This window comes from Schistocerca serialis, chromosome 1 (assembly GCF_023864345.2).
Source record: "Schistocerca serialis cubense isolate TAMUIC-IGC-003099 chromosome 1, iqSchSeri2.2, whole genome shotgun sequence".
Classification (NCBI taxonomy): domain Eukaryota; kingdom Metazoa; phylum Arthropoda; class Insecta; order Orthoptera; family Acrididae; genus Schistocerca; species Schistocerca serialis.
In genome coordinates, this window is record NC_064638.1 from 200270337 (window position 1) to 200293458 (window position 23122).

Genomic DNA, 23122 nt, shown 5'->3' on the forward strand with positions numbered 1-23122 from the left:
TAGATAACAAGACCAATAAAATATAATCTACGGTCTACAGGAAACAGAAGGAAAATTCATAATGAAAATTAAATAAAAAAATAAAAGCAACTAGCATTAGTTTAAAATAAAGACTGTCTGAAAGATTCAGAAACTGTTTCAAACAGTCTCACCATCTAATCTGTTATCGCTTTGTATAACAATATAAAAATTTGTTGTTTTAAACAGATGCTAGTTGCTTTTATTTTTTTTATTTTTCATTGTAAATGGATCAATAAAAATAAAAAATTGTGATGATGCATTAATAACTGTGACAAAAGTGGTGTAAGAAGTAATGATTCTTTGGGACTAGTGTAGCAGGGGATACAACCCGTCGGCTTTGGACATTGACGTCACAAGTCGCCAATCGAGAAGCGATTCTTCTTAGTGTTGTAGCTCCCTTCAGTGGCTGATAAGTGTTTTTTGGCTTTTTTTAAAAAAAAAAAAATCTCACGAGATAGAATAAACAGATCCACTTTATTAAGCAATCAGTAAAAAAACGAAACTGAAACATAACAGCAAAAGCGAAAACGGTAAACTGCTATCTGGCGACTTGTGACGTCATTGTCCAAAGCCGACGGGTTGTATCCCCTGCTGCACTAGACCCGATTCTTTTTAAAGAAGGTTATATCATTACACCAAGTTTTCTCTGTCCTACTGGATGCCATCTTCGCTTTTTCTATGATAAATGTCACCAGTTTTGAGTAGGCTGTCTGTACAATTGACAAACATTGTACTACAAAATCACAGGCCTTAAAAGGGTATATGGGCAATAACGATACAATATACATATTGCAAGATGATAAGAATGCCACTATAGTACCCTACTGTAAGAACACAGTGTGAAGACCATAAAAGCTGGAGCATACTTTTCAACAATTAAATTTGAGAGAATATTGTGCTGTTCTGTACAAACAGAAACCCCTGAGGAAAAGTCATGAAGGCTCTCTCCCTGAACCATTGCTTTCATAACAATTAGAAGATAATGAAACATTCCATCCTGATTTTCAATTGTTTAAACATTTATAATTGAGATATATTGTGACATTTACGATCGTAGTCAGTTATAAAAATGTTAAATAACAGTTGAGCTCTGACAAGTAAACATTGCAGTGTGAATGGCTGTTCATGAGAACTGTACTTAGAAATGCCTAACTCAAAAAAGGCAATGGTGGTTGCTTTTCTTGTGGTGTTGTACAACTTGCATTGAGATGCCAAAATAGCTGTTGCCCCAAAAATGTTTATTAATCTGATACAAAATAAGTTATACCAGTTAATTAAATTGGAATGTGTAGTAGGTCTACCTGAAGCACGGAAGCAATAACGTTTTCTATATGTTACTGTACCTGTCCCATTGTGTGGGTACTGTGTGTATCAAATCCTTCAACACCCCCCACAGGCAAAAGTTACAGGGAGAGAGATCAAGCAGTCTTGAAAACTAGGAGATTTACTGCCTTAGCTTACTGTCCTCTCTTCACAAAACATCTCAAGAACTCTTGCAAAAGCTTCAAGTGCAGTGCGAGTTGTCACTTTATTGAGTGTGTGTCTGGTTTCGGAATGATCTCTTTCTTATTCATATTACATAGTCATGAAAGTGCGAAAACATTTTTTGTGGGAATTTTATTTTGACCACCTTGTATTTACCTTGGTATCCTCTGATATTGCAACTTGGCTCAGACGATGAAGCAGAGAGGAGTCTGGATGGTGCTGCCGGTTAATAGCTTCGACTACTACATCTCCCGGATGTCTCTGTAGATGATGCCGTCCGAAAGGCACAAACTCCTACAACAAAATATGCGTAAAGGTTGGTGCCAGAAACGTAAACAAACGCTATATCAACTGTAGTCATGCCTACCTGTGGTTCAGATGCGGCAATCATGATATCCTCCTCGTTGTCCAGATTTGCTGTCACCTTTTTGACGTCAAATAACTTCCTGCTCTACTCAAAAATAAAAATTTGTGTTGAAAACTACGCATAACCTACTTCACAATCAAGCAAGCGGCACTTTTGAAATGCGCGTGCTCTGACTCTAACACGAGTACCAATAATGAAAATCAAACTCAGCTGTCAAAAAAAGCTGATCTTTATTCCTTTCAGCCGCTGGGCGTGCCATCAATAAGATATTTAATATTTACGCACGTTATAAATGATCACGTCCAAACAATTATAAACAAATAATATTTATATTTGTCTTAAGCATCTCCCAAAGTACACAGCCGTTGTGTTACACAATCTGTGTATAAATATACGGCAACTTGTAAACTTTTCGTTATTCTTTCTCTAAATTAAATGGATAGGTCGATTTCCATCGAAATATAAAATTTGTAAGAAATATGAGCACACTTAAAGAAAAGTGATTCATCAGTCGACCTAGTGATTTGCTTGAGCATCAAATCAAAATATTTATAAGAAGCTGGGCGTTATATCCTTTTTTTTTCATTTATTTTTAGCACACACACACACACACACACACACACACACACACACACTAACGTGAACACCTGCTCTTTTATTGGGATCCGCTGTTGTTATTAAATATTATATCTTTCTTCATTTGTGTACGAAATATTTTTATTGGGATCCGCTGTTGTTATTAAATATTATATCTTTCTTCATTTGTGTACGAAATATTTTTCATACCATACTAACATTTGCCTCGCGAACGTATCATCACAATGAACAGTGCGTAGACCCCCCAATCTATCAGTCAATCAATTATTCAGTCATGAAGCTGATTCCTCAACTATATGTCTACGTACATTAAAATCGAAAGAACGTGACCAACATATGCGCTAATTACACCAGAATACTTTATTAGAGAGCGGATGCATGCAGACATCGTGTTTCTTCATAGATTTTCAAAGTAATAGTAAAAGACTGTCGCTTCTCTTTATTTATTAGAAAAAATGTATTCGGACAAATTATGATACCTCAGATTTATTCAGGCAGTTCCCATATGCTGAGCTACGACATCTGAGTGAGAAGTATACTTCTGATACTTCTGATTTACATTGAGCAATCTTCAAAATACACAGATGTGTGGTACAACGTTAACGTGTCCTACAAAAGGCGCCTTGATAAAATTGTAATGCGACCCACAGTGACATAAATAAAAAAAATACAGAAAAACAGGCCGTAGTCTACGGGTGGCACTATCTGTATGAGGTGTCCTTCCGTCAGCGTTATACCAAATGTCAAATGGGATCTAATGTACTGGCATGGCAGTAGGGTTACACGATGCACACGGCTCTTGGTGACAGGCATATCTTGCAGTGACGCCACCCATCAGTGAAATGTGGTTAATGTCCTCAATTTGCAAATACCTTACTTGCCCTCAAGGCAAGCCCTCTTTATTATTTTTTGTTATTTTATTCATTCATTCGTCGTTGAACCATTCAGTAAAACAGTGCCGGACACATCATATACAATAAAAATAATAAATATACATATAAAACATATAAAAAGTAGAACAGATAGGATTAAGGGTAATGTTCCATTAATATCAATCCCAGTCTATATGCACCACAAAAAGCCACACACACCATGGAAGAATGTTATCCCAACAGGCCACAGCTGTCTCAGCATTTGCTGGAAGTAAATACACTAAGTTGTTAATGTACACAGGGCACCACAAATTCTACACAGCCACACAGCTTCCAATGTGGTGCATTGACTTGTACATTGGAAGCCAGCCAGGGCACTCTAAGATAAGAAATTAGAGGCACAATCCAGTGAGCAAGCAAAAGTGCTAGTGTTTAGACTACTGGAAATAAACGGGAATGGTGGAGTCCTGAAAATTGCATATGTCCTTGGCAGCTGTCCCAGAGTAGAAGTTTTACTTCAGGTATTTGACTAGTAACTTCATGCAATGACTAGATGCTGTTGTTAAGACGCCACAATAGAAGATGGTCAAAAACCGGCATAGACAACAAGCTTGATACTCTCTCCTGACAACAGCTATACCAGTGGGTTTACACAGATTATAATGAGGTCAGAAATGGGTAAAACTGCTGAATCAGAAGTCCTCAGTCGCAAAGAGGCTGCAGGTTGACACAAACCCTCTTGTTGCTAGCCATCATAGGAAGGACCTATTTCACTTTTTAGGGGCTTTGAGCTATTCTCGTTCTCTACATGCCTGTGGTACTCCCATCACCCAGTCCCACCTCTCCCCTGCAGGTGTGCCCGTTCTTCTCTTTTCTGGTGACCATTGCCCCACTGGCTTTGCAACTGTCACATCTTCATGTTTTCCAGCATCTGTGCTCACCCAGCCTCATCTCTACCCTCCACGAGTGCCCTTTTCCCACATTTCTGGTGACTATTGCCCCAATGGCTTCGCAGCTGCCACATCTTCATGTTTTTCGTTATCTGCATTGGTCAATTTCTGTTTCACAGTGCTGCCAGCATTCCATTGACACTTCACTGTTCATCAGCGCCTTTGTGTTTCTTAAGGGTGCTTTGGCCAAGCCTTCTCTCACAGTGCCACTGGCGCCTGTTGACACTATGCTGTTTCTGTCACACATGCCTGTAGCTGCACTGGTAGGGCCCTGTCTCCCAGTGCTGTTGGTGATCCATTTCCATTGCACCATCAGGCCAACAGCTGCATTGGTCAAGTTGTTTCCCAGTTCCACTGGCACCCCTTAGCCACTGTCTCATTGTGCCCTGCTGTACTGCTGCACCAGTGTCCATGCTAGTTGAGCCCCACTCCTAGTGCCTCTGGCACCTATCGACACCCCATAGACCTGTTAGTTCCTTCACTCCACTGGCTGCTTCTGTGGCTTCCGTCATACATTTCCAGCAGCATACATGCACCTCACTGATTGGCTCCAGTTGGTCAGCAGGTTTGCTTTGTGGTCCACCAGCTGGTCATCCCTGGGGTCCTTCCCTCAGACCACTCCATCATCCAACTAAGTCTGCACCTTCAATGCAACAGTGTTCCTGCATTTTTCATTATTTCAGGGTTTCTTTGCTCCCTGCTCCCTTGGATATTCTTTGTATTGACCCTATGGAGGAGCCCTTCTGGTGGATGTACACTGGCTCCTTCTTGGATGGCCGCTGTCCCCAACTGAGGGACGCATTACAGAATATCTGGATAGTGTCAACATAGCTCTGTCATCTTTTCCGTATGGGGGAAAGGACGCGTATTATAAGGCCATTTGTCAATCACTCACGTTTCCAACACAATGTCCACACTCTGCAGGTTGCCTGCCCCTGGTCCACAGGGGCATCTCACTTCAGTTTGTCTCGCTACTACACCATACGCTCAGACCCGGTACTGAATACAAAAAAATCTGTTGAGAGACTACATGTTAGCAGGCGCCACCAGGGACCACCATCATTGTTCATAGGCAGTGTGAACAGCAGCAAAGACAGCAATGCTATTGAGGGAACTAGATTGCATCCACAGGTGATGTAGGCACCAAGCGACCACAGGTACTCCTCCACCTGCTGTGTACTTAAGACATGGCTCAACCTCCAGCAGGCAGCACCAGGCCATTCGCAACAGCTACCTTCGGTGGGCCCTCTGTTGGAGCACTCCTGCCGAGTCTACACAGTGTGAAATGCCGCCCAACAGCTACTGGCAATCTTCTCAGGACTCAGTGTTTCTGTGAACTTTGACTGTGTATTTGGCTAGGGTGATTATTGGACTGATGTTTTCTATTGACTTTAATTTGTATTCACTTTATGAGGAAATTAATTTTTCTGTAGTGTCATGCCAGATAAAAGTGTATTGTCGGACTACCTGTAGAATCATCAACCACAAGCATGCACTTAAAGTAAAAGGATATAAAACACCCTCACTCTAGAACCAAATCTAGCAAACTATTCCCTAGACCGCTGATCTGTATCTGTTACGGATTACTTTCGCCTCCTAGCCCACTTTGTGGCGATTGTTGAGGTCCTCTAATCTGTCAATAATCTGTACATGCATAATGTCATCCAAATGTTTTTATTGTTTCCACAGCCGATTTTACACAAACTGGTCTCATGAGTAGTGGCAGTGCTGTAAATACTGCCTAATAATGATGCAGTTGTCCACAGCTTGTGGTCTTGTGGTAGCATACTCGCTTCCCACACACGGGGTCCTGGGTTTGATTCCAGGTGGGGTCAAGGGTTTTCCCTGCCTCGAAATGACTGACTGTCGTCTTCATCATCATCATTCGTTCTCGTTGTAGTCAGAGGAAGGCACTGGCAAACCACCTCCGCTAGGACATTGCCTAGTCGGCGGTGTGGGTCTCCCGCATTGTCCCCTACGCTCTTTGGTGTATGGGACCTCTTCATCATCATCCTTGTGTTCAGAGAAAACGAATTATTTACGTTTTAACCTCGTTTGTTGTGAGCTGTGCAATGTCTAGCAAACTATTCCCTAGACCGCTGGTCTGTCTGTAAACGCTAGTTTTCTTAATGATGTATTATTATGGAATCGATAGTTAAAAACAGTCTAATAATGTGAAGTACATAATGAACTGCATAGATGTAACATCTTATTAAATAGCGGTGTGTTATGTATGGTAAATGTGCGTTATTATGAATTAAATGACATTTCTCAGGCGTCAGACAAATGTTGTCCCAGAATAAGCGTGCAACAATCGTTATAGTAGTAACAAGCACAGAACAAGTCTGAGGAAAGCCCGAACAATCTCCAAGAGATCAGTGATCTGTATGAACCATTTCGAATAAGAGGAAATAATAACAATCGACACTTTTAAATTTTTGTAAGGAAATGAGATGAGGTACCCATGAAATTGATCAAAATTAGGTCATGGTGAGATTCCAAGAATTTTCTCCTTTCTGCCAGATTACTGAAATAAACTAATTGAATCTGAGACTAAGAAAGATACAAACGAAATAAGGCCGAAGCGATAGGCAGATCCTCATAAGGAAAATCAATAATCGGTAGAAAAATGTAAATAAAGCTTTCAGACATATGTGAAAGTAGAGATCATACTGTAGACAGTGACAAATGTTACCATAATATAACAAACGATTAATTATGTTTCTGTAGGTTACCAGTGGGAGGAATTCCTAAAAGTAAAACTAGCACAAGGATTGACAGTTATAAACTTACCAGTTTCTCGAACAATTCACATGAAAATAAGTCAAATAAGTCTATATCCAAGCAATGTTATACTTTTTTGTCATATATGTTATCCTAGGATTTTGTGGTTTAGAAACACAAAGTAAAGAATATACCAGTTTCAAACAACAACATGGAAAATGTTAATCCACCATAAAACAGTCATTTACACGGACATTGTCTTCACATTGTGCATTTTTGCCCTGTGGTGTGGAAAAGTTGTTTTTCAGATGTGTCCATGCATACTGTACATACTGCGTGTGGGTGTGTGTGTGTGTGTGTGTGTGTGCGTGTGTGTGTGTTTGTGTGTGTGTGTGTGTGTGTGTGTGTGTGTGTGTGCGTGTGTGTGTGTGTGTATGACACATCCTACTGTATTCTTGATTTCTGCAGAATTTTTAATTTCTGTGTTTCATAATTTTCCATACTTGTTAAAATACCATTTTCAGCTATTGAAAGCAAATATATCAGTGAGACATTCTTGAGTGCATCCATTAAACGTTAAACTGCACGTATTAGAGAGTAAAACAGTTTTGTCTTAAACATGCAATGAGGTGTTCATTCTGGAAGTCCAGCTGTCTTTTTAAAAGCTGTACAATGTCATACTGAAGATTCTAGCTTGTGAAGAGTATTGCTCCCTATGACACAGATACTGTGCTCCAGATATACACAACCTCTGTCTCCAGTGACTGTTACAGGCACTCTATGTGATTTCATTCTGCCATGCCCCATATATTACATGTTTCTATATCATCCCATCAGTTTAATCCACACAGTATCACCATGACATAATATTTTTCGTAGATCTCGAACATCCATTAACTTATGAACATAATAAAGAAGTAACAAGATTTACAACGTAATACAACAGATATACAGTGGTGTCCAAAATTAAAGCAACAAAAGGAAATTTTGCAATGTTGCGTTTATTTTGCCACAAAATATTATAAACAGGTGATAGTAAAGAAGAAACAAAGTAAATAATACAGAATGCAGACAACTGGAGCATGCATAATGGTAGACGAAAATGTTCTTTGTCTTTTCCAACTTAATGGATTTGCACACACGTACCTACAACTGATTAATGTACTCAGTATGATGTGTGACCACCTCTGGCAGCAATATGGGCCTGACAATGGTGGGGAATGCTCTGAATGATTTCATCAGTCAGTACTGGAAAGTGGTTGGTGGATGCTGACGTGATGCAAGCCGTCTCCCTAGTGCATCCCAGACATGCTCTGTGGGACTGAAATCGGGAGAGCGAGCAGGCTACGCCATGCGCGCAATATCTTCCATTTTGAAGAAAACGTCAATCACACATGCTCTATGAGGTCGAGCGATATCGTCCATCAGTAAGACGTCTGGGCCCGCAGCACCTTGCAACAACTGAAGACGAGGTCCCAAGATCTCGTCAAGATACCTGACAGCAGTTAAACCTTTCCAATTCAAGCATACAATTTCATGAAGAGGGGTTCGAGTGGTAAATGTAATCCATGTCCAAACCATCAGGGATCCTCCTCAATGACAGTCTCTTCCTACAACGGTTAAATTGCCGAAATCGTGTCCCACGTTCCCTCCAGATACAAATCCACCGAGAATCACTCTCCAGACTAAATCGAGACTCATCTGTGAAAACAATATTGGCCCACTGTTCGACTGCCCAGGTGGCTTGTTGATGACTCTACTTTAGACGTTCCCCTCTGTGCATCAGACATAGACATATAGCATGTCTCCGACAATAAAGACCACTCTGTCGAAGCCTTGTGCACACCGTTTGCCTCAATACAAGACGTCTAGTCGATGCTGTGAGCTCATATGCCAGATGCTGTGCATTACTAAGGCGGTACTGACCTGCCCTTGCAGCCAATAACGGTCCCCTCTTCTGAAGTCATACGTAGTCGGCCCCGCCCTGGTCTTCGAAATACAGTTTCGGTCTCTATAAACTGTCACCACAACTGAGAAACAACAAAACGATTCACATTAAGCCATCAGGCCTTATCCATTTGCCATTGTCCTGTCTCGTTTATGGCCCTCCACTGCAGAGAGTCTGATAGGGGCCTACCTGGCAAATACTACCTCGTTTCATAGGTGTCCTGATGTAATCGTTGGCATGGTTGTCCGTTGACCAGACTGCCATCTTCCGTGGAGAACATGTCTGATGGACAGTTTGATTGTATCGTGAATTAGACACATGACTGGGAAATAATGGTTTGTTTCTTTAATTTTTGACACCAGTGTATGTAGTATCAAACATTCATCTCTCCATTTCCCATTTGTTGGTCATTCTGTATTTCAGAAAGTCACAAAGGTTACAGTGATTACTATGAAGTAGTCTGTAATGGTATGTTATACCCTCACCTGTGTGTATTTTATAAATGTTCGGAACTGAAAGTAAAATGCTTGTGAAATAAGGCCACATCACAATGACGATAGCAAGAGAACAATATAATTCAAAAAAATTTTCGTAAGCTTCGAAATTAATTGATAGAATTATACCTATTCTGCTTCGTCGAATAGTCCAAATATTAATTAGTACCTGTATCATTGTACGTGATTTTTATCAGGTGCAAGGGTCGTTGTTGGCGAATGGGAAAGCTTGGTGACACAGGACCATGATAATATTAAGTTTCAGTGTGACAAATGATTTGCACGATAATAACAGTGATAATCAAACTTTATAAAGCACATTAGATTGAAAGCTCGATTTCTTGAAATGAAATCCATAAAAGATAGTGCTCTGATAGCGCACAATCACTGTATCACAAAACCAACCACATTCAACTTATTTAGCTGTCTTAATCTTAGAAACACACTTTAAATATTATTAGTAGACGGAATTAACCAAAGTATTGTTGAAAGAGGACATAATTAAGCTTAATTATTCTTATTGTTAGTTTACAAATACTACAACCTGAAATGCCATATCTACATTCAGTAATGGCTAATGGATATCTGATGGTCGATAAATTTCGAAACACATCATATGGGCAATAAAGTTATTCCAATACCTGATGTTTGACTTTTACCATTGTGATCCACTCAGCCTAAATGCAGGACTACTGATTGCTTTAATGTCAAGTCTGATGTTGGAAAACAAATAGCAAAACAATTTTTTTTCATGTGATATAATTACAAGTTATCAATTTTCCGATTTTTTCGGTCCTTCTTCTGTGAAACCTAACTTCTTGCCAGTTTTAATTATTGTAGATCAACGAGAAGTACCTTACAAGTTTTGATGAATTAGTTTGCGAGTATAAAAATATGTAACAAAAATGGCAGTATCTTTTCATTGCTTGGTTTAGAATCTTAAACTTTTTACGCTGCTAAGGGACCGTAGGTTGTAGTATGTGATATAAATTTCAACTGGGTAAGTCCACCCATTCCTGAGAAAAAGGGATTTTAACAGACAGGCACACAGAAAAACAGACGGACAACAAAATGATCTAATAAGGGTTCACTTTCTGTTGATTGAGACATGATGTTCAATATTTTTGATGGGGAAAAAAGTGGCTAAATCTACAGGAAGATACAAAGGGGGAGGCGTTTTTGGCATGTAAACAACAGAAGAACAGCGATATTAAGAACAACCCTCATTTTGGAGATAAAAGTTAGAGAAACTGGGCAAATGCTTCAAATGTAACAAACCTGGCCACTGGGGAAAAGACTGCAGAAACGTTTGCCCCAGTGTAATAAACCTGGTCATCATCCAAAAACGTGTAGAAACCCTATGTTAAAGGATCAAGATCAGAGTCAGTATAAATCGAGAGCTGACTGCCTAATAAGCAGTTTTTTCCACAGTAGCATGCAGGAATGGAGGAGAACAATAGATAGCTTTTAGACTCGGGTCCCAATGAAAACATTTGTAACCAAATTGAGTGGTTTGCAAGTTATAATCCATTTGAAAACGATGTCCCAATCGGTATTAGCGATAGTAGCTGCATTCCATCACAAGGAACATGTGACACACATTTTAGTTTTTGATGGAGGAAGATGGAGTGACAAATATCTGTCACATGTTTTCTTTTTCTATCTGTGAGAGCATCAATGTTTATTCAATATATATATATATATATATATATATATATATATATATATATATATATGTATAGGCCAATCTTTGAAGAATTTCAATTGTCATTATAGAAACTTCTTAAGTTCACTTCAGTGTAGTGTTGGTTTTGGTTTGATTGTTTTGATGTGGTCTTCTAGTATTGTTGTACTTTTGTGATGTTCTAAATAAATGTTTCGTTTTAAACGGATTTTTAGTTTTATCAGCATAGTAGTAGAGGGTGGTTGATAAGGTTTTCATGAAGAGCGATTGTTGTAGCCGGTTTCGACGATAACTGCACATTATGGAAGTGCAAAGCACAACATAATGGCTGATGAGAGACAGTCTAGCTGAGGAAGGAAAATTGGGGGAGAAATTCGTGTAGTCACAAATTTTTGTACAGTGGTAGGGGAGAGTGTAATGAATATCATACTAAAAATCCTGGTCAGTGGGGTCTGCACATGGGGGTGTGGGGAGAGGTCATTTAAAGGTCACTTATTTTGTTTTCTTTAACAACTCGAAAACTGCGGCTTCTAGCGAATCTGTTTACAAGTATAAAATTAAATTTAATGTGAACTTCCCACAAAAAGAGTGTCATTAATTTTTTCCATAAGACTGATATTTACTGCAATGTACAGGATGGAAAATTGTACATTAATAAAAATAATGTTTTACTGGCATAAAATTACTGTCTGCTTTTAAATAAGTTGCGTTAAGAACAAATACTAAATGTTTGTACCATATGAAAGTGCAGTAGAACCATATTAAGGGATGAAGTGCGATCTGGGGTGTAACCAGGTGGAAAGGTGGTGGTGGTAGGTAGAAGCATGAGGGAGATAGGTTGCAGGAGTGTGGTCATGCACATCCCTCCTTCATAGTTCTCTACTGAAACATATCACAATAAGCAACTTCAGGACGTTTCACAAACCTATACAGACTCTTGTGCAGCTCACTTTATGAATCACTGGCAACACAATGTTCAGACCTGCTCTTATTTTCCACACAGTGCATTAACACTACATGGAATACAGATATGACATACCAATAATACTATGCAAGAAATGCATTGGACAAAACCTATGTAAATCTCTGCACACGATCTACAGTGTCAGAGGGGAAATTAATTCTTAGGAATCCTGTATGGCAGTCGTAGCATTCTTTTGAGAAAGAGCACTTCTCCTGCCAACAATGCAGATCATTTTTCAGCTTACAGTCAAACTATATGTTCCCAGCATTTCCTGTCCAGTTCTCTCATGAGAATATATAAAATAACTTTACTGGGCTCTTGTTTACACAGTGGAGTTATTTACAGTCTATAAAGTGAGTATTTATTTGCAGTTCTTAAAAGAGCTATTTGGAAAAAGCTCAATGGCCACAGCTATCAACTGTCTACCACACTGAAGAGATTGCCCCAAGAGCAACATGCTGTCAATATGCATTCAAAAATGTTCATTTCATACTCTCCGCTGTCAAGGGCTGGAATACTTCTCGGAAATGGAGGGTATCAAATGCTTCATAGCAGCTTCACCAACTCCCAAGACTTGAAGAGGCTTAAATTGGGTTCCTCTGTAGCAGATGTAGTTCAGCTAGTTTTATGGAACTTCAGATAGTTCAACACAAGTCAAGCAAAGCATTCTATATTTAAACATGTTCAGTCCTGTTCCATCACATATATTGACACCCACCTTTCAAGAAATGCTGGCTATGTGTGGTAAGTGGCTTCACTCAGTGCAACTTTCTCTACAAGATGCAGCCTTTCCTAAATGGAAGAGATTTATGGAGTCTACTAGTAGCTCATTTAATGTTGAGAGAAATGCAGTTACTTTCTGGTGATTCATTAATTCGCCACCAAGTGACTACAAGTAGTTACACGGATTTACAGTATGCTGTGAATGATAGACAGTTGCAAGATAACACTTTTACCACCCCAATTCGTTTCTCGACCATCACTCCCTAAGTTGCTGCCAAGATCACACTTGCAAGTTAAATACTTCTCAGCAAGTTAAATACTTCTTGTTTATAGAATGTCTTTTACAGAAAGCTTATTTAACAACTGCTAGAAAGGTACTCACTTAAAAAAATGAAAATAGCTGACTACCGTACACAAACATGAGCCCACTGAAGTTATTTTGTCTACCTGCAAAAGGCAGCTGGGCGCGAAACGCTGGGGAGTTTGGACTGTAAATTGAAAAATGAACAGCAATCATGGTGGAGAAAGTCGCCTTACCTGGAAGAACGCAACAACTACAGGATGACTATGAATCAATTTCTCCTTTAACAGTGTAGAATAGTGAGCGGATATTTATGTAGAATCCATCCACATGATTTTATTATGTTGGTGTTATTAGCAACTCATATCAATATGCAGAGTACTTCTAACATACTTTGTGTAAAATAAACCTTTTCCTCCCAGGTGTGTCTGCACACTGCATTACCAGTCATTCATAATGCAAGCTGCAGTAGGGTCTGTATAACTTTGGGAAATATCCTGTAGTTGCGTTATGTGAAGTAGTCCAGTAGAGAGACGCGGAATTGCATGCTCAATCTTCAGTTTGCAGATCTATCAAGGGGGGAAGTGCATGACCACAATCTGGCGACCTACTTTCTGCCAAGTTTATGACCCCTATCCGCAGTCTTTCCATCTTGTGACACCCCCATACAGTGGTACCACATTCAAAATTTTGCCATTGTGCTGCAATGTAGTGGCCTATAGATTTTTGACTTACTAGAGTAGTACTCATAACTAATTTGCACATATATTAATTGTATGAATATAAATTGAACTCTTTAAATATATTCAAATGTTATAATTAATTGTTCAATATTTCAAGAAATTAAAAAACAATTATGGCAGAAGTGGGAATAAAACCCAAGTCGACAAATTGTCATTCCAACTTTTAACCAGTAGGTTACAGAACCAATATGTGAGCTGCTGGCTGAAAATCCCTCACACTCTGTGCCTAGAGAACACAGGACTATTGAAATGTTTGGACGTCCTGCTCACCGATCCTCTCACTGCTGCAGATGGATTACTTCCATATCTCACCAAATAAAAAGTTTCAAAGTGTTAATCATAAAATATACATGTCTCTTTGTGTCCATCATTTGCAAAATATGTCGTTTCGATATATTGAACCGTTTACAAAATATGAGGATTGTTATGGCCACATGATTCCCCATGTGCAAGGACAGAAATCGGCGAATCGTGAGCAACAGTTCAATAGGTACGAAATGAGATATCGTTCTGCTGTCGGTTATAAATAATATTTCAATTCTCACCTACATTTCAGACACAGGAATGTTTGCGCTAAAATCAATCATATGTAAAGTTTACAAAATGCGATTTCACCTCTGCAAACTCTTTAAAATTCTGTTCAAGCCTCGCCTAATTGATGCAGCATAGTAACTATGCCGAATAAAGATAGGAAATTCAGTCCTTTATCAAGGGAAAATGAATTTTATGCAGTGGGAAACAATTTCGCTAGAAGTCACAATTTTCGAGTTATTCGAGAAAAACGTAAAAAAAGTAACTTTCCTCACCTCCCCCCCCCCCCCCCCCCGCAGGTTAGAATTTTTAGTATAAAAATTTGTGACTACATGAGGTTTTCCCCCCCAGATGACATTCTGCGGTCATATTTGACTGAGCTAATTTGGGGTAAGCTGCATAAGATTTATGCAGATATTTTAGCTTAGCCAAAAAGTTCTTGTACTTGCACACATTTCACAACTTCGTGTGCAAAGCATCTGACGGTATATAAGGCCATCCAGATAAGTTTTATGAAGTGCAGCTCAACTTTCTTTGTTAGACAAACTGATCAATGATCATTATGCATGATTTTTGTTAATTTGGCACGATTTCCATTACATTTATGTTACATGACACAATTTACCTGCTGAAGAGAAGACATGGAATAACTTACAAAAAATGTGTTTAATTAGGAGCTGTAAAGAACAGATCATAATAATGACAATGTTATTGCAACAATGCTGTCGAAATTGAAGAGTAACAAACAGCGACAAAGGTGCAAACAAACTTCATCTGAACCAGATATATCAAAAACGTCTCATTGTAAAAGGAATAAAGACAGGGAGTGATTTTAATGTGGCAAAGTAGGTCACTTATCAAAACAGTCCAAAACAGGTTTAGTTTGTTTAAAATATAAGAGAAAGGTCCATCGATCAAAAGGTTGTATTACTGTACACAAGAGAAAAGTGAATGATATGTTGTCAATTAGTGTAACGTCAGTGTGAGGTTTAAGAAGTTGTAGCCACACAGGCAGTTCAAAAATTGAGCAGGAACCTTTAATGGTGAGACATAATACTCTTACTGTAGATACAAAATATACTGAACTATGATGAATGCCACATTGACAGTGGTGCAACACTTCACACAACTAATCAGCATGATTGATACACTATGTATGAACTATCTCAAACTCGAAGGAAGCTGGACAGTGCCAAAAATGGAGTACTTAGCGATGTAATGTAGACGTCTTCAACGGACAAAAATGGAGCGATGTTTTGAAGATGTTTGGTGTTGTGCAGCTGGATCCTGTAACTTATGTTCTCCAAAGAAAGCTGCACAAAAACGAATAAATCAAGTAACTGAAAAGATGAACTCATGCATATTTTTCAAAAACAGTATTGCAAATGCTATTGCACCATTCAGTGGCGAAAAAGAGCTTTTTTGTTTGGATGTGAAGGTTGCCTGACACGAAACGTTTGCATTGTTGCTGCTGATGATGATACTTTGCAAAGATGTTGAAGGAGCGTTTTATAGAGACTACAATTGACAGGAGCTCTTTTGGGAGATGGTAAAGATCATCAGCTAGCTCTTAGTGATAGAGCGCAGAAATCCACTAAACCAAGAGAATTAGTGAATGCAGATGTTTGTTTATCAATGGAAGAAAACTATTTGCAGGATCATCGATATTTTGCTATTTTTAAATATGATTTTTCTGGATGCACGGTAACATACCTTCTGCAACTCAAAGACGAAATTAAAGAAAATTTACTACTATTCATTGGAATGATAAAGACTCAGGTAGCTGTTATTTTGGAAGAATTATGTTTAGGTGATAGCAAGGAGTTACATAATAAATATGTATGAAAGTCTGCTGACTCAACTGGACTCAAACATTAGATATCTGCATTGTATACACCTCACTAGAATGGAATTACCGAGTGCTAAAATTGAATAACTCATGAGATGGCACATGCTTGGCTCTGCTTTGCGAAATGCCTACCAAAGGCACTGTGGGGGTGAAGCAATTTTGGCTGCACTCTGAATCGCTTTGGACCTAAGACAGTCATAGGCAAAACTCCAATTGAAACATTTTGAGGAAAAAAGGTCGTTTTCATAGTTTGGCGGTATTGGAATGGAATGCTCTGCTTGGATTACGATATAAAAATGGAAGAAGTTTGATGATTGTTAGTATCATGTTTATTTTCGTGAAACAGATGTATGTGTGTGTATGCAGAGAGGCAAAATGCGATTGCAAATAGTTGTGGAAACCACTTATGGAAGAGATTAAAAGAATTGTTGATAGGTGAGATGTACACTTAAAGGAAGACATTACAGAAACTGAATGTGGAAATGTTGATTTTGAAGAGATAGTATGAACCTAGATGTAGCTATAAGTGACGAAAAAAGTTACTACAATTTGTATGAGTTGAGTTGAGAGCAACAGGGAAGCAGGAAATGATTATAAAGGAAGCCGCAGTCTCCATGAAGGTCGAAACTGAAGAAACCATTACGTTACTGCTGATTTTAAGCCCATCAACCAAGAATGATGCTCCTTTCTAAGACATCAAGGAATTGTAAAAACACAGTGTAGTTAGCGATTTTTCAAGAATGGAAGAACACAATGGAGAAAAAAAATTAATCATCTGAAGGAAAACAAATCATGGGGACTAGTTCACAAATTAAAACAAATAAAGTAATCGAAAATGGACTGGTTTTTTGCTGTAAAGTTAAATGTAAATACTGAAGTGATTTGGTATAAGGCTTGATTGGTGGCAAAAATTAACCTCGTGTGAAAGTAATTGGCTTAGTCTTCAGTTAAGTAAATATATGCTTTGCAGTATGGCAAAGTATTCTTAACCTGTGTGATAGTAATCTCATTCCAGGATTAAGCAGTTCCTTGTAATTGTTTATTTGTAATAAAGGAACATGATATCATTTGATGTGACGAATAGATTCGAAAAATATTGTAACTGAGAGTATGCACTTGTTGAGTATCATATTACTCGAGAAAAGCCAATATTGTAATGGTATTTTTAATTTCAAACAATGGAAAATCCAGGATGGATTGTTGTACCTATCCAGACTCAGCATCTTCAGTATATTATTTTTAATTCCACTATGATGATAATACTTTTTGGTGTAGTCATTGAGTTTAAATATTGTGATGAAATGGAAATACAAAATTTATTTTGCGCCATTAGAGATTTAAAGTTACTCATAACCCAAATTAAAATTCTATATAAATACAAGAGTTTTTGCATTGGGGCTATCACAAAGTAATTACTGTTCTGCACAGTAGTACAAAGTTTGATTATGAAACGAAGTACTATGTTTGTAGGGGAAACATTATATTTATAGTCTCTGACCTGTCAGAGCTGTTGAGACAAAATCTTACTTTCTGGTTTACATTCAGTGTATTGTAAATAGCATCCGAGTATTTAACACGAAAATTTAGAAATAGTTTTCCTCAGTCTGGCATACATGTATTGCGGTAATCAGAGTGTCTCCAGCTGCCAGATATCGCACTGCTATTTGCAATTAACATACGTGTATTAGATTTTTGTATAAAGTCAGTAACATTGCTCAACAGAAATTCAAACTTCATTTTACAAATGAAAATGATTTTCGTCTTCGCCAAATAGCTCCCTTACTAGCGTATTCCATGTCTCCAAACGACTTCTACAAGATATTCATTTCCATATCTAACATTTGTAGGTCCTAATCGGCCTTCTTCGAATTGGACTGAAATATACAATTACTCTACCATATACTCTTCAACAGAATGGGGCTGCTGAGTAAGAAAATATAATTCTTTATGAGATGGTACATTGTTGCCTCTGATGAACACCAACGAAAGACATTGTGGGATGAGGCGTTTTTGGCTGAAACATTCTCTGTGAATCGTACTGGTTCCATCAGAATGAAAGGTAAGACTCCAACAGAGATATTCTTGGAAAAGGAAGGTCATTTTGACAATTTGGTGATATATGGAAAAGAAAGCTATGTAGAGATTCACATACAAGAATGAAAGAAGTTTGATTGATGATGAATCTTCAAAAATGTATGTGGTTTGTTATGATGATAGTGGTATCGTGATTCTTTTCCTGAAAAATGAATTGTGTGTGTGTTTGCATACATATATAATGTGTTTGTGGGTGGGTGTGTTTGTGCAGAGATATAAAATTAAACAATAAAAAAATCTAAAACAGGTGTTGATACGTCAGATGGAGATGAAAATGTAGAGACTGCAGAAACTGGATGTAAAATTATGATTTTAAAAAGATAGTTAATGGGATTGTATGTACCAAGCTGTAGTAATAAGTAATGAAAATGTGAGCACCAATTTCTGGCATTGAGGGACCTGTTGAGAGCAACTTAGAAGTAAGGAATGAAAACCAAGGAGACCACAAGTTGTGCGAGCAGCTAAATTTGAATAAACCATCATGCTACTGAGAAGTTTCAGCCAGCCAACAAAGAATGCTGCTTTTTTTTAAACATCAAGGAATCATAAAGTAGCAATGCACTCACAAAATTCTGAAGAAAGTAATGGAGGAAGAAATGAATTCTCTGAAGAAAAATAAATCTTGGAAACTAGTTTATGAAACTAAGCAAATAAGGTAACTGAAAAATGGATTGTTGCTATAAAATTAAATGTAGTTAGTTACTTAGTTAGTTAGTTACATGTTCCATGTATCATTTTGCACTATAGATCATAATGATGTTTAACAAGTCATTTGACATTCATATTGCAAAATAATTTGTCCATATCGTTACACTCTGAATATTTCATGGCTTCTTAGAAAAATTAAAAAGACATACATATGTGAGATAGTAATTTTTGCACCTTTTACCCGTTACAGTGACAGAAATTCTTTTATGGAACAGGAGTTGTCAAGGAGAAACTTTCTCACTTTGTTATCAAATTTTTACTTTGTTGCCTGTCAGACATTTTATATCATTGGGTAAGTGACCAGAACATTTTGTTGCAATAGTTAGAATGCCCAACTCCTTAAACTGGTGTCTACACGATGATGAAGGGAAGCTCGTTTTGTATTATCGCGAAATAGGGAGATAGTGTCACAGACATGATATGTGAATTGGAGTGGCAATCATCAAAACAGTGGCGTTTTTCATTGCGACGGGACCTTCTCAAGAAATTTCAATTACCAGTTTTCTCCTCGGATTGCAAAAACATTCTGTTGGCGCCCACCTACATAGGGAGAGATGATCATCACGATAAAATAAGAGAAATCAGGTCTCGCACAGAAAAATTTAAGTGTTAGTTTTTCCCGTGCGCCGTTAGAGAGGAACGGTAGAGAGACAGCTTGAAGGTGATTCATTGAACCCTCTGCCAGGCACTTTATTGTAAATAGCAGAGTATTCACGTACATGTAGAATTGATGAGCACCACATGTTATTATTTCAGCGCATTTTTGCGCAATGAAGAATTTCTTTTTTATATATTCCATATGATGTTATTGACTGAAAGTAAGTAAAATATGTCAGTTTACTGTCTTATCACTCCCCACAGTTTGCAATGATTCTAGGTGCAAATGTGGCTGAACGAATTTGTTTTAGGAGCTCCAAAATGTGTTTCTCCCTATTTAAATTCTTGTCAGTATTGACCTCTAAGAATTTTGTAGTTTCCATCCTATTTATTATTCCTCGCCATGTGTTACACTTGTCACCTCTACATGTGCAAAGCTGAATATGTCATTGTTTTTTCAATTTTGAAGGTGAAACCATTTACAGAAAACCAGTGAATTATACTTTCAAGAATTTTGTTTACCATTTCTTCTGTTTCTGTACATATGCTTGGATTGATTACAATACCAGTGTTATCTGCAAAAAGAACTAATTCTGCTTGTTGTATACTAGATGGAAGATCATTGACGTTTACAAGGAGCTGTTGTGGACCTAAGATTTAACATTGGAGAGAAACATAAATGATTTCTCCCCAGTCGGAATTATCTACCTGGACTATTTTGCTTGAATTACTAACTACAACTTCCTACATGCTTTTGGTTAAATACATCATTCACTGAATAGCTGTACAATCAACCTGATAAAATGTCAATTTATGCAGAAGAATACTGTGATTCACACATCAGTTGCCTTATTGAGGTCACAGGAAATACCAGCTGAGCTCTTTTATTATGTAATGGTTGTAAAATATGCTTTGTGAAGGTTCAAATAACATTCTCAGTATAGCAATCCTTCTGAAACATAAACTGTGATTTGCTAATGATAGTATTGTTACTAAGTTGAGATAGTATTCCAGAATACATAATCTCCTCAAAAATTTTCGAGAATGATGTCAGCAGTGAAACAGCTTGGCAGTTATTGACATTTCTCTTATCATCTGTCATAAAGTGGGGCTTAACCATTTTACAGTCTTTTGTGAAAATTCTTCGAGTAATTGATGCATTACATAATTCAGATAAGACTGGGCCTATTATATGGGAACAAATTTTTGGCGCTCCATTGTAAACACCATAAAAACCAGATGTGCTTTTATTTTTGAGAGAATGTATAATTTTTAATTTTGGAAGGACAAGTGAATATGGAAGTTATATTTTTAACGTGCTGCTGTGATTCTGCCCTTAATGTTTTAGTCCCTATGATTTCTACTATATTTAAGAAATGATTATTAAATGCATTTGCCACTTGTGACTAATCATTCACAGCCTTTCCAATCAGTTCAGTAGTGACGTTGTCTTGTTCTGTGGCTGGTTGTCCTCTCTCTCGTTTTACTACATTCCATATAGCCTTAAGTCTGTTGTCAGAAATACTGATTTCTGACATTATGTGCATGTTCTTTGATTTTTAATAGCCTTTCTTAGTAATTCTGAGTAGTTTTTGTACTGTGATACTACTGCAGGTCTTGTTCTTGCCAAGAGATAAATTGCCCTTTTCCTTTTACAAGATACTTCAATCTCTCTAGTGATCCATGATTTTTTATAGCTAGAATTTTCGACAGATGGCATGATGGATGCAAAACCATTACCTTATCAACTGATCCAAGAGCCAATGTGAAGAAATACCTAACAAAATAACGTTGCAGTCCCTGTGGGAGTGTTCCCCTAAGCACAAACAGTTCCTTGTCCAAGACACGGTTCTGTACATGTCAAAGGAGTTGAGTTGCCTTAATAAATTTCAAAATCCAGTGGTAATCAACTGTCTGTGACTAAACCGAAATTTTTCAGTCGCATTGGTCTGGGCTTGTTTGGGACATAATGTTTCAATTAGGAGTGATCCCAAAATGGCATCGTCTGCCCATCAATGGAACTGTTCTGTCCACAGATTCTCAGTTGCTTGATGTATTTGGTTCTTACAGCATCATTAGTTCAGCAAGACTATTTATATTTAAATACTTTTGAGACTGGTTGGAAAAAATAGAGAAATTAAGACGGTGGTTTTGATGCTTCAAGTGTTCTTTGACTACAATCCACAGCAATTAGAATCATGTAGAGTTTTCAGAAAAGTCCTGCACTGGGATTTTGTTTAACTTGTGTTGGCTCTTCATGTGAAATATTATTTTGGGAAATAGAATAATTCAGTCAGCGCCAAAAGGTGTGAATATGAAGGGTGGTTGAAAACTGGCACTTCTTTCTTCGCTAGAAACTGAACTACAATAGCAGCCATGCGATTGGGCACATTGTCTTGAAGCAAGAAGAAATCACTCCTCTTCCACTGTTGTCAATGAACCCTCCAAAGGGAGAAGCTAGTGTCATTCACTTAAGGCCAATTCACACTGTTCATTATATCACATCACCATCACGCTTGGGGTATTCACACTGTCTCTCACATCACATTATATCACGTCAGTGGCTTAACCTAGAACAAAATGGTGAAAGTGGGGTTAAGAGTTACCTCCTTGATACAGAAAGTTGGAGTATAGTATTGTAATTGAGGACTTAACAACGATAAAGTTTATTAATGGCCAAAGCAAATTTCATAAGTATGTACACTTTTGTGTCGAAAAGTCCTCATGAGGGAAATAACATTTCAAAACATGAAACATTATTTACAAGCCAATAAATAGAGACTCTTTACCTATTCATTATAATTTTTTCTTATGTAACTAATAACCCTAAATAACCTTCATTAGAGCTGATTTTTTCACTTTAAATGTTATATAATGGAAATCGCCTCAGCAGCTTAATTTCTTACTATATGCAGCTCTGTTCTGTTATTGTGTAGGTTAAGAAGAAACAAAAGCACACGCTAAACTGCTGGAACATTAGTAAGCGCGGGGAAAATACGTTAACTTCCGATGTTAGCAGACGATTACGCCTTCTAAACTTTCTTGGTCTGTTGACTCAGTGTGAATAGCGCAATTTGAAATATGTTGTGGAATGTTTTGACATGCTTTGATGTGATGGCCAGTGTGAATTGGGATTACTGGATAGTGAGATCAAATGACATGACTTCCATAGCAGCCAACGCAGCCAAAAAACTCGATGGGCTCGACTAGTGAAGCAATTTGGAGATGCCATACTGGATTTCGTCGTTTTTACGTCTATACTATGATTATATGCTGTCACAGGGACATCTGGTAAAATTAGTTATAATGAAATGAAAGTTAATGACATTGATGGTAAAAAACTTCAGGGAATCCCAAGATGAGAGTGTAAGAAGATACTCCAAGCTGAAAGTCGAAAGTTCCATCAGTTCACTGTAGTGTAGTGGTTGAAAGTATGCAATTACGAAGTCGACAGGAATGGGTATGCGTCT

At 37.9% G+C, this 23122-nt stretch overlaps 1 protein-coding gene across 2 annotated transcripts in view; it reads right to left on the bottom strand.

Annotated features, from left to right (window-relative positions):
* The window catches only part of LOC126465310 (anaphase-promoting complex subunit 1), a 335155-nt gene extending 333114 nt beyond the window's left edge, over window positions 1-2041 (bottom strand). For both annotated transcript variants that reach the window (XM_050096297.1, XM_050096296.1), the window contains exons 1-2: window positions 1874-2041; window positions 1663-1800 (exon numbers count right to left, since the gene is read on the bottom strand). In XM_050096297.1, the coding sequence (XP_049952254.1) occupies window positions 1663-1800; window positions 1874-1897 (162 nt within the window). In that variant the 5' untranslated portion in view covers window positions 1898-2041. The remainder of the gene's footprint in view (window positions 1-1662; window positions 1801-1873) is intronic.
* Between the last annotated feature and the right edge of the window lie 21081 nt (window positions 2042-23122).